This window comes from Jaculus jaculus, chromosome 2, assembly GCF_020740685.1.
Source record: "Jaculus jaculus isolate mJacJac1 chromosome 2, mJacJac1.mat.Y.cur, whole genome shotgun sequence".
Classification (NCBI taxonomy): Eukaryota; Metazoa; Chordata; class Mammalia; order Rodentia; family Dipodidae; genus Jaculus; species Jaculus jaculus.
The window spans coordinates 97,482,759-97,496,548 of NC_059103.1; the positions used below are offsets into that span (position 1 = coordinate 97,482,759).

At 35.5% G+C, this 13,790-nt stretch overlaps 1 protein-coding gene across 1 annotated transcript in view; it reads left to right on the plus strand.

Annotated features, from left to right (window-relative positions):
* The window catches only part of Tbck (TBC1 domain containing kinase), a 211,079-nt gene that overhangs the window by 147,472 nt on the left and 49,817 nt on the right, over positions 1–13,790 (plus strand). The window contains exon 23 of the mRNA XM_004663001.3: positions 241–416. Coding sequence (XP_004663058.2) covers positions 241–416 — 176 coding nt within the window. The remainder of the gene's footprint in view (positions 1–240; positions 417–13,790) is intronic.

A 13,790-nucleotide genomic window follows, 5' to 3' on the forward strand; every position in this document is an offset into this window, starting at 1 on the left:
AATCCATGTATGAAACATGTATATGTTTAAATGTATGAATGTAATGTCAAGTATCCTTTATCCTTCAAAACATTAGCATCCTAATGTCCATGTTGTTTTCTCCCCCCCACCTAGTTCTTTTCCACTTGATTATCATCTTAGTCATATGCACATAACAAATATATTTAGCAAAGATGGTTTTATATATTGACAATATAATCCAAGTTCACTACATTTGCTATTTTCTTATTTTCTGTCTAGAAATTGACATTGAACGGTGTGTGCGAGAGTCAATTAACCTGTTTTGTTGGACTCCTAAAAGTGCTACGTATAGACAGCATGCACAGCCTCCAAAGCCAACCTCTGAAAACAATGCAGTCAGAAGTTCAGCACCCTTTTTCTCTGTTGACTCTGCTGATCCTCCAAAGACAGATCTGGTGTGTATACAAATTTATACATTCTAAAACATTAAGTAAATATATTCCATTGTCATTATTGCTCTTAATTTTTCCATTTACATCTTTTAATGTAGCTATTTCCAAATGTATGTTTATACTCACACAGATGATTTAGGAAACCTTTATGTCTCCTTGACTATTACAGTGAGAAAGATTGTTTTTTTGACATAATCCTCCTTGTAACAAGATTTATTTTCTAAGCAATCATAGTCTCTGTTAGTATATCAATTTGTATAAAGAGACATTACAGAGACAAAGGAAGAATTTGAAAAATGAAAATAGGGTTAAAGAAATAGCTCATCAGTTAACCTGCACAAGCATGAGGGCCTGAGACTTCTCAGTTTGATTTCCCAAAGTCCATGTAAATATCTGGGTGTGGTCAAGCTCAACTATAACCCCATCCTGTAGGGAGCAGAAACCAAAGAATCAGTGAGGCTCCCCAAAACAGCAAGCTTCAGAATCAGAGAAAAGACTCCATGTGGGTGAGCAATGGAGGGGTAAACCAGATGTTCTTCTCTGGTCTCCATACACAGGTGCCACACCTGTACACTTACACACCACATAACACCTACTACACCCATGACACCTACTACACACACACATGCACAAGTGTGTGTGTGTGTGTGTGTGTGTGTATATACGTGTATGTATGTATGTTATGTAACATATAAATATATATTGTATATATAATTTTTATACAATAAGAATTGTTAATACCATAAGAACTTATTTTGTTCATTACAAAAAATGACATTTTTTGAGAAATCATGCTATTATGTTTTTCAACATAGGCCTTTAATTAAGCACAATTTATAAATATGGTAAGTATACACTTTTAGTTATAATTCATGTCTCCAAAACATTTTAATATTACTATACTTACTCAGTTACTTTCATAAATATGTATCCATTGTTTTGGGGATACCTGGATAAATTTAATAAAATAAACTTTCACATGTAAAAAGCAATATTCTAATGACATTTCACACTTTACTGAATATTTTTTTAAAATAGGTTTTCAAATAAGATTTTGGATACATTTCCCAACACTTGACATTTTCTGTGATTTTTCTTTTTCCTGAATTTGTTAGTGCTTCCATGTTTTCATACTTTCTCATCACAGCCATATTATTAACACCCCTGGAAGTTTGCAGTTATAGTCTCTTGCTTGCAGAAAAAGTCTGGGTGAAAAAAAACAAAACTGCTCCCTGAATATTTATGAAATTATAAAAAAATTAAGTATTTTGAGAAATATTTATAACCTATGCTAATAAATAAATATTCATATTAGTTTTCCAAAAATAGAAAAGTCTTCCCAAGGAGGCTTCATAGTATTCCACTAGTAATCCAACAGAAGTTATTGCCATATATTGAATATTAGTGTGGAAAACCTCATTTATATCAACTAAGTGTTATTCTAAAGACCTCGGAAGCTTGAAACTTTGAAAGTCTTTAAAAAAAAAAAAAAAAACTTATAGTCTTCAAATGTTGAGTTACATCCTTATAAGCCAAACCTCACAGTCAACAGTTCTTACTGCGTATATTTTAACTCTGATCAGAATGGTCTAGCAAACTCTGCTTACAGCACTGCAAGGCATCTGTTAGACCAAGGTCTCAAATCCTTTCACATTCCTTCCACAAATCAATTCCAAAAGGCCAAAGCCACAGTCAGATTTCTAGCAGCAACAACCCCACTTCACTGCTACCCATGTTCTGATCCACTTACCTTCTCATTGCTGGCACTGAGCGGCTCACCAAAAAGCACTGATGAGAAGAAAGTTTTGATTTTGGCTTACAGTCTCAAGGGGAAGCTTCCTGGTGGCAGGGAAATCATGGCATGAGCAGAGGCTGGACATCACTTCTGCTACCACAGGAGGAAATCAGAAGAGTAAGCCAAACTCTGGCAACAGGGAGCTAGCTATGGCACCCAGTAAGCCTACGCCCAACAACATCATATACCTCCTCCAGCAAGGCTCCACCTACCAAATTGCTACCAGCAAGAATTCAGATTACATGTGTTTATGGGGTACATCTAATCCAAAGCACAACATATTTAACAAATATTGTAGTCTCAACTTTTTTTTTTTTTCAAGAGAGGACTTGCTCTACTCCAGGCTGACCTAGAATTCAATATGTAGTCTCAAGGTGGCCTCAAACTCACCACAATTCTCCTACCTCTACCTCCCAAGTGCTGAGATTAAAAGCATGTGCCACCACACCTGGCGTAGTCTCAACTTTTATGAGATAACTAAGATTTCCAAGAAGAGTAAGATATGCAATCCTTTGCTTAGTATATTCCTTTCAGTTTGCTACAGTTCACCTGGTTTCATTATTTTATGGTTTAATAACATCTCAGTATGTATGTGTGTGTGCATGAGAGATAGGGGAGGAGAGAGGGTAAAGATTTTCTTTATTCAATGACTCGTACTCATTTAGCTTATTTCTATGTCTTGGATACTGTGAATCTTCCTGCCATAAACATGCCAGGGCAGATGTCTCTTCAGCACACTGATTTAATTTCCTTTGGCTAGATACCCAGGAGTGAAATTTCTGATTCATATAGTAGCTCTGTTTTTAATCTATTTTATTTTATTTGTTTGCAAACAAAGAGAGATAGAGAGAAGAGAGACAAGACAGAGAGAATGGGTACTCTGAGGCTTCCATCCACTACAGATGAACTCCAGATGCATGCACCATTTTGTGCTTCTGGCTGTACATTCGTATTGGGGAATTGAACTCTAGTCATTAAGCTTTGCAGCAAGTACCTTAACCACTAAGCCATCTCTCCAGCCCTAGTTTTAATTTTTCAGGAGCCTTCCACAATAGATGTAGTAACTTCAGTTCCAACTAGAAGTGTCACATGTCTTTTGTCTCTTGATAATAACCATTCTGAGTTCACTGGGGTGATACTCACTTTTTTCCAGTTTGCATCAATTTTATTTCTTGATGGATACTAATCCAAAAACTAGTTAAACTTTATTCTTCAGATCATGAAATACAGTTTCAGTACGCTTCTCTTTTCAGTCTTTTATAACTTCTCATTTCAATGCCATGAAAAGTTTCCCCTATGTTTACTTCTAGAAGTTTCAGATTCTTAGTTCTTCATTTAAATCTGTGACCTATTTCAAATTGATTTTCACATAAAGGCTGTACCTTCATTTTTCTTTATGTAGACATTCAGCTTTTCCCACACTGTTTATTGAAAGGACTGTCCTTTTTCCATGTGTATTTTAGCACCATTATCAAAGGTTTGTTTGATCTTAAATATCTGGATGTATTCCTACTGTCCATTCTAGTCCTTTGGCTTGTATGCATCTGCTTTATGTCAATGGCCTTAATTACTCCATCTTCCCAGTGCATTTTGAAGTCAGGTAGTATAATGCATCCTGTTCTTTTGGAGCAAGATGGTTTATTTCTTCAAGAGTTTCTGTGGTTTCATATTTTAGGGTTTTCTCCTTTTGTGAAGAATGACATTCATATTTTGATAAGAATTGGTTTGCATCTATAGATTGCCTTGAGTACTAAGGGTATTTTAACAATATTGACTCTTCCATTCCATAAATATAGGATGTTTTTCCATTTCTTTACATCATCTTCAGTTTCTTTCATTTATGTTACATAGCTTTTGTTGTTGAAATCTCTCACCACTTTGATTAAATGTATGCATTTTTCTTAATCTCTGGAGAGAGGGTGCACATGGGCCATGGCACATGAAGAGGTCAGAGGACAAGCTCAGGTCTTCCCCTTGTACTTGGTGTGAGACAAGGTCTGTGTTGCTCACAGCAGTGTATAGCAGGGCTAGCCAGTGAATGACCTTCTGGGGATTTTCCTGTCTCTACTTCCCAGCTCACTGTAGGGGCTCTGGGATTACAGATGTATGCTCCTACGTTCAGCTTTCCATGTTTCTGGGGATGCACACTCAGTCCCCAAACTCATGCAGCAAAGGATTTACCAACTTGAGCCATCTCCCGAGCCCTAGTTAAATTTATTCCCTAAGTATTTTTTATGATTTTTGTACATTGCATTTCTCCGTTTCAAAAATTCTACTAGTATAGAGTAATATTCTGATTTTTATATTGATTTTCTGTTCTGTAACTGCAGTATTTGCATGTTAGTTTTATGATAAGCAGTTTTTAATTGAGATACTGAATCTATGAGCTTTTCCTACTGATTATTTTTCCTCATTGTTGAACTTTATCAAATGCTTAATCTATTTGACTGGATCATTTTTTCCTCTAATATAGTACTACTGTATTACATTATAAAAATTTCTTGTATTTACTAACCCTGCATTCCTGAGGTAAATGTTTGTTCACTATTTAAAAAGAACTTTACAGGGCTGGAGAGATGGCTTAGTGGTTAAGCGCTTGCCTGTGAAGCCTAAGGACCCCGGTTCGAGGCTCGGTTCCCCAGGTCCCACATTAGCCAGATGCACAAGGGGGCACACGTGTCTGGAGTTCGTTTACGGTGGCTGGAAGCCCTGGCGTGCCCATTCTCTCTCTCTCCCTCTATCTGTCTGTCTCTCTGTGTCTGTAACTCTCAAATAAATAAATAAAAAATGAACAAAAAATATTGAAAAATAAAAAAAAACTTTACAAATACTGACAATATTGGATTTGATAGCATTTGAAAGTTTATATATCTTTATTCATAGATAATAGAAAACTTTAGTTTTCCTTTCGATCCTTGAAAGACTTTGATTTCAAGAAAATTTATATTTCTTGTTCCTTTTGTTGCCAGCACTTGTTTCTTATAATTTCAATGAAATTTGTAAAATAGTCTGTACCTCTTCTCTTTTAGTCAGGGAGGTATTTTATTATCCACTCTCATGAATCAATTTTTGTAAGTTTATGTGATTTGAAAAGTATTCTTATTTCCATATATATTTTCATAAAATTATTTGTAATTTTGTCCTGTGATTTTTGTCAAAGTTATCATGTTCATAGAAGCATTTTTAATATGGGGTGTGTGTATGCACATACGTGCACATATATGTTCAGGTACACATGCACATGGAGGCCACAGGACTGCCTCAGGTGGCATTCCCCAAGAACATTATCCAGTTTTTTGAGCCATAGTCTCTCATTGTCCTTTATATTGCCAGTTTGGGCAGAGTGGCCAACAAACCCAAGGAATGTTCCCTATCTCTGCTTCCCAGAGCATACCATCACATCAGCATATTTCATGGTTTCTGGGGATCAAACTCAGGTCCTTCTGCTTACAAGGCAAGCACTTTACCAACTGAGCTATCTCCCCATTCCCGTAGTTTTGCTGTTTGAGTTGACTTCAATTTTCAATCCTGCTCATGTTTTGTTGTACAATTTCTAATGATTCAGATAATCTCTCACTTTTGTATTTACAAATGCAAGTCGTACATTAGTAACTTTTCTCATTACTGGGGCAAAATACTTAAAGAAGGAGGACTTATACAAATGACTTTAAGAAGGAGGATTTATTTTGGCTCACATTTTCAGAGGTATCAGTCTATCATGGCAGGGATGGTGTGGTAGACCAGAGCAGTTCACATGGCCACCAGAAAGCAGAGGCAGAGTGTACAAGAAAAGGCAAAGAAATGGTATGGTCCCTAGGGCACAGCCGCCAGTTACCTACTCCCTCAAGCAAGGCCCCACTAGCTGTCTGTCATCACTTCCCAATAATGCCAGCATATTATGCATCTGTCGAGGGATGAGTCTCACTAGATCAGACACCTCATGATCTTGTAATTTCACCTCTGGAAATAACTTCACAAACATACCAAAAGCTGTGCTTTACTAAGTTCCTATAAATGTCTTAGTCCAGCCAAGGTGACTGAATTATCACATCATGATATTACCTCTGTCTAGCAGAGTTATTTTTACAAAGAGCATATCTAAGGTACCTAACTAGGTGATAGTATAAGGCAAGTATTTAAATAGGATTATGTGGCTTTCCTTTGGGAGATGAGAACAAAGATTCATGCCAGATAGGTACGCACAGACCAGAGAAAGATATAACCCAGGTAGGGTACCCACAGACCATTGTCAGGATTCTATCCAATTCTGTCTTAATGAATTTATGTTTTTGGTGTTGCTTGCAAAAGCATAAGTGGAGGTTATTTACAAGAGCATGGATGACTCAAAAAAAAGGGTGAGTCTACCTCAGCATGAGTGGCCCTTGTTTGGAAGAGCTGACTGCATGCATGACTTGCAGGCAGCTCTGCTGATAGAAGACGATTTTCTCCCCAACAGTTGTTATTGCATTGGGGAGGGGGTCTGGGAATCTTATAGGTTTTATTCTCTTCCTGAATCTTAAGGACCCTCCCTCTAAGAAGAAATATTTCAGCTTGAAGGAAATAGCTGGATAATAGATAATAACAAAAACTATTATCTATTTAGTAATTAAAGGCTAAAAATCTCAATGTTTAGTCTATATAAAACTTCATGACAATAATCTATACTAAATAATTTGTATGAAAGAATTGATGTTCTGGTAGTCTGGCATGCCTTAGCTATGTTAACATCAGGACTATCCTTTTACATTTAAAATCAAAAATAGTAAGGTTGATAACTGAAGGTTGACATTGGAAAGGGGAAAAAAAAAAGCACAACTTTCTGGCAATTTTATCACAGTAATTTCAATTTAGAATTTCACTTTGACATTTACTTCTTAGTTTTAAGCTATTTTGATTTTCAAACTACTATAGAATTGCCAAGGGAATTATTTTATGTACTGCCAAAGTCTCCCATCCAGTATTTCCTTAAATAGCTAAAAATCTGCTTAAGAATCCTGACAAAGCATTCTAATGAAAAAAAGAAGTGAGTGCAGATACGTAATTTTAACAAATAGGATAAAGTGGATTTTTTTTGGGGGGGGGCGTTCGAGGTAGGGTCTCACTCTGCATTCTCAGGGTGGCCTTGAACTCACAGCGATCCATCTACCTCTGCCTCCCAAGTGCTGGGATTAAAGGTGTGTGCCACCATGCCCAGCTTAAAATGGATTTTTTAACTGAATGTGTTTTGGAAAAAGATTGTGATCAACTTAACCTTTCTTTCATCTTTACCAAATTATACTCACTATATTTATTTATGAGTACTATAATTTGCTTACACAAGAATTACTTTTTCACGATAAACTGAGTATGAATGCTTACACTAGTTCAAGAGTTTTAGCTATTTTTATTATATTCAATAGTGATATACTTGCATACACTATTGTCACAAATAAAACATAACAGTCACTAATTATCTTTAATGTATGCTTTAACAGTAAACTAAATGAGTTTAGTGTAGACAGTCTTTAATACACATTTTAAATTTAGACTGGAATATGTATATAAATACCAAGCTATAAAATTTAATCTCAGTAATGGGCCACCTGGTACATCTGGCTTACATGGGTACTGGGAAATTGAACCTGGGTCCTTAGGCTTCATAGGCAAATGCCTTGGCCACTAAGCCATCTCTCCAGCTCAAATAAATATTTTTGATATGTTTACTCTGTTTTATAAGACAACATAGTACAGAAATAATCCTCAAAATTGATGTTTGTTGAGAATGAAGTCAAGACTCCATACATACTCCATTTCTGTTAGATCAGTCTAAGGAGGCTGTGTCCTGGGCCCTCACTATGTCCCTTCTTATTAAGGTTCTTAATGCTTCTTAAAAAGACATACATACAGTTTTCTCACGACTCTTTTTTATTTTTGCAACTAAACAGAATTATTTGTTCATATGGGGGAAATTAAATGATAAGACATTCTTATTCATGACTCCAATGACTATTTTTATTGATTGTCTTTGCTTTCACTAACATGAGGTTGTACTGTTATTTTCAGCAAGTCACTTTCATCAGCCAACTACCACTCAGCAGACTGCTCTGCTCACTCTTGAGTCTCTCTTTTTGTCTCTGCTGCCAGCAGGCTAGCCAATGCTCTGTCATCCTTCTCACCTTCTCTCCACTTTGTGAAAGCTATTTCTAATTGATGGTACTACCCCATAACACTGTAATTCCTAAGGTTATTCATATCGAAGTAGGGTATGAAATCCATCCAGGACTCAAAAACTATCCGTTGCCTACTCTTCATGACGCTTTCTCTCTTACTAAATCAATTTGGAGCATCTGTAGCCATCTAACTCATCATTATAGGCTGTGAATATGTGTGACAAAATAAATACAGTTATCCAAATATAAATTTAAAAATAAGTACAATTTTTGTGTCAATTAAATTCTCATTGCTGTGAAAACATATTCAAAGTAGAAGAAATGCGCTTATTTTAGCTTGCAGTTCTTACAGGCAGTCAGGAGAGAGAAGCTTGTTTTATGCTGAAGCACAGTCAGGAAGCAGAGTGTGAACTGGACTAAGATTCCAGCTATGACAGCTCAAGTCCTGCCTCTCAGTGACACACTTCCTTCACCAAGGCTCCACCTCCTATAAATTCCACAGCCTTCAGAATAGTGCCTCAGCTAGGGATTAAGTATTCAAATGCTTGAGTCTATGACCAGAGGGGAGTGCATTATATATTCAAACCACTGCAGTTGTCAAATAGCATGAAAGTATCAGGAACTTAAAGGGAGAAAACACTTCCTTGGGGTGGGGGGAAACGCTCCCTTGGAGGGGAGGGAATTAAAAAACAAGTTTGCTTGATAAATGCAAGGGGAGAGAAATGTGAATGGTTCTCTTTGGGCCTCAATCTCTAACTGAAACTACCTAAAAGAAGCTAGCTTTCTCATATCCTCCTTCACTACTATATTCTAAGCAGTTTATTAATTTCATGTTAGTGTAGATGTCATCTATTACAACTACTATGGTAAAGCATGCATGAGAACAGGTGGTTGGGACATATTCTCAGTGAAGAAAAAAGGGAAGAAAACTAACAGTGCCCAATGCCATGCCCCAATTACAATGAGCTGTTCATTTCTACACTCAATTTTTATTTTAAAAGGGTCAATCAGTTCCAGAGTTAGCAAGACTTCTGTCATTTTATGTAAACTTCCTTATCCATAGTATATCAGTTCCAAATTTGGGGCATAATTTAATTCAACACACCAGACAAGTCTTTTGGCAGACGAAAATAATTTATCAATAAGGGATTAAAAAAATACGATAAAAGCATACACTTGATTATAAGTTGAACCAAAAGTTATCGCAAATCCTTTTTGGAAGGAGACGAGTGTAAATAAATATTGTAACAAAATAACTTAAGATTACATCTTCATTTCTAGATCAAGATATGGTAAGTTTGTGATGTGTGGTTACCATCGCTTTCTCTCTTTTAACCTGTGTATGCTTCTCATCTTGAACAGTCTGTGTTTGACTGTAGCCCTCTAAAGCTTGAGTTTCATATCCTATCAGCATATTTTTAAACATTTAGCATTATATTTTTTGTGAAATTATCATGGGGGGCCAGAGTTTATTTTCTTCCTTTAAGTTATGAAAATCCTTGAGTCCTGTCCATCTCATTCATTAGATTAGAAAACATAACTCTGATTTCACTTCATATGGATATCTTGTGAATGGAGCCACATCCTGTAAATGTAGCAGATAAGCAAGCACAAGAAACATGCCTATCGTCTGACAAAAATTGCACTCGATATTTCATATTGATGATTTTTTTGGCAGTGTGGGGAGAGAGATGTGGAGAAATTTTGACAGAAGGGTCAGTTAGGGTAGATTTTTTTGATAACAAAAATTTTTCTGGTGAAAATAACCATTGGAGTGATTACTGGCAGCTACAGTGTGAGACAATGACAGAACTCTACAGACAGCAGGGCTGTGCTCACAGAGTATTAGCATATCCACACTGCAGTTGCTAGGAAGGTTACACTGGTGACAGTTGTGGGTTTTTTTTTTTTTTTTTTGCAACCTGATTTAATTCAGTATTGATTTGACATGGCCCTTGTAGCAAAGTTTTTCCACCAGTGAGTCTACAGAATATATTTTCCTCATGGAGAGTGATGGTCACCGGGAGGATGATTCCAACTAGCTAATGAATATCTGGGGTCTTGCACAGAGATATTCCTCATACATCCTCAAAGTTCAGGGATGTCATTTCACGAATCACTGACATTCCATGACATTTAAAGAAAATGGATTGTGGCACAATTCCACAGAAACGGTAGCACCAGACACAATTATTATATTCTAGATTCAGTGGGTTTAATGATTTTCAACTTTCAAGGCATACATGTCCAATTTATTCAGGACACTCCATAAAATATCCAAAGTAAATAAACTAGCATGTTATATGCATTCGATAATTATATAAACCTACATTTGAAATTAAAATTTTCAATTTTAAGTAATTAAAAACAATTAGTTTGCCTGATTTAACCAGTAAACTATTACAAAATCTGACCAAGGATGATCAATAATGAGACAGGGAATAATAGCTTTTTCTGCAACATTCTCACATTTGTAAGAGAAAAACTGGTAATTGCTTCTTTTTTCCTCCAAACCCAAAATAAGTAATTTAAAAGTTTTTCTAAAGTTGTATTCCAAAATAGATCTATGATTCAAAAGTCCTACAGGAAGTAAACAAAGCAAGTACTAAGCTAAGGGCCAATGACTAAATTGAGTCAACACATGTAACTGACCTGATGCATCCTCAGCTTCTTATTAAGCAAATGGATAGTTTAATATGAACATGTTTCTTTTCTTGAATAAACTAAATTTCTTTTATTGATTCTAGATATCTCTCTATAGCAAAGAAATCATAGGGATGCATGCAGCGTAGCTTTTTCCAGCTTTCCATCAACTGGTCCACAGGGAGGAGGTTTTCACATCAGCTCAAGCTTGATTCCCACATATATTTAGGTTCTTCCTTTTCTCAATTAAAGCATCATTTTTGTAGTTTATTTTCTAGTACTGAGAATTATTAAAATCATAATTATTTACTATATATTTGACACTGTATTTCCATACAGATTGTACAGTTGGCTTAATTTCTAGGACTAAATCTTCATTTCTGGGACTAAAACTATGGTTTTTTTATGACTGAAATTAATTTTCAGATAAGTGAGGATATTGACATGTAATGCAGTCTTTCTGATTTAACACTCTTTAAATTGTTCTGTAGCATTTGACAGCATTACTGTGTAATTCTTATTTATGTTATTATTCATAGATATTTTAACCTTTCATTGTAATGTTGAAATTATTATATTTCAATCCACATTCTAGCTGATTGTCTAATATGTGAAAGTATTGATTATTTTAAAGTTTGAATCACAGAACTACCAGACCAGCCATGTAAATTTATTAAGTTACTTGCTTTTGTGTCCATTTCTTTATTATGAAAAAAGGATACTGGGCCAGGCGTGGTGATGCATGCCTTTAATCCCAGAACTCAGGAGGCAGAGGTAAGAGGATTGCCATGAGTTAAGGCTACCCTGAGACTACAGAGTGAATTCCAGGTCAGCCTGAGCTAGAGTGAGACTCTACCTCGAAAAAACAGAAAAAAAAAAAAAAAGATACTGGTATGTACTACTACATAGGATTCTGTAAAATGCTGATGGAACATAGTGCTCCAAGTTTTCATCACTATTATTGTCATCTTCATTCAGTAGCCACATCACTTTCCTCTTTCATAATATTTTTTTTCAATTAGTGCCGATTTTCTAGTTACATATCATTTGTATTTAGGCTCTTTTTTCTCTTTATAAGTTTTATACATCTTATATTGTTCTCTTACTTAACTATATCACCTTCTTCTCCAGAACAGTATTAAGTAACAAAAGTAATGATGGACATCGATACCAAACACTCGGATTTTATGTTAATGTTTCTAGTATTTTGCTGTGTTTGTGCCTGAGAAAATTTTTTCTTGTGTTGTAAAGGTGTCATGTATTCTGATTTCTTAACTTCCTAGTAGTCAGTAGGAAGCAAATATGTGCTCTATTGACTACTAAAATTTCCTTTTTATCCTTTCAGCTCTTGGAGCCATCTTTGTCCTGATCTCTATGTAGAGGGAATCAGTACTACCAGAAACAGCCTAACAATTAGTTAAATCTGGGGCTATATTTACCTTGGGGGTAAAAATATTGTAAAAATTCATAAATTTTATTTTATTATTTACTCTATTCTATTCTGTTATTTACTCTATTGATAGAGTTAGGCATGGTGGCACACACTTTTAACCCCAGCACTCAGGAAGCTGAGGTAGAGAATTCCTATGAGTTCAAGGCCAGCCTTGGACTACAGTGTGAGTTCCAGGTCAGTCTGGGCTACAGTGAGACCCTGCCTAAAAAAATTCAGAATGGACTGTGTACCTTGACTATTTGGAAAGATAATTATCATTTCTAGTGATAACATTGATAAGTAGTTTTAAAATATATGTGGATTTATGTACTCATCATTTGTTAACTAATCTTATTATGTAATATCATTTGTAGCAGTATTACCATTTAAAGTAAAGCAACTTGGGCTGGAAAGATGGCTTAGTGATTAAGGTGTTTGCCTGCAAAGCCTAAGAACTCAGGTTCTATTCTCCAGGTCCCACGTAAGCCAGATGCACAAGGTGGTGCATGTATCTGGAGTTCGTTTACAGTGCCTAGAAGTGCTAACATGCTCGCTTGCACGTGCTCTCTCTCTCTCTCTCTCTCCCTCCCTCTCTGTCTCAAATAAAAATAGATAAATAAATAAAGTAACTTTATCTATTCTATCCAGTAAGATATCTGGTTTTACAATATAAGTATTTTATTTTTATAACTACAGCATCTCTCACAAAGTGACCAAAATTAACAGAATATACATAACTGTCCATTTTGTAGATAATATTTTTAAAATTGTATTTTCTCTTTAAAATGATTGTGTATAACTACTTTTAGCAAATATTTTTCTTCCTCTAAGTTACTTTTTATTGCATGTTAGGCTATACTAAGCCTAAAATACATGAAAATTTCTAGTTTAACAACTTATAATTGACTGTGTCAAAAGTAAACACTGCAATAATTCACAGGTATAAAATCTTCTATCCACTTTTGCACCTGCCCATCCAAATCCCTAGTGACCTTTATTCCATTTTATTCTTCTGTGCTACTGATTTATTAGTTTTCACAGACCAGAGCATGGGCATCTAGTTTTCTATGCCTGTCTCATTTTACTTAGCAAAGAGAAGCCAATTTCCATACATGTTGCTACAAATGACAGAAATCCATTCTTTATGGCTGAAGCATATTTATTTTGTTTATATGCCACTTTTTTAAACTAAGTCATCCACTGATGGGTATTAGGTTGGTTCCACATTTTAGCACATCTTCTCAGTGTGACAATAAGCATGGAAGTACATGCAACTTTTTGGTATCAATTTTCATCTGTATCTATAGTCCTAGATATAGGATTATTGTATCATATACTAGTTTTATTTTTAGTTTTTG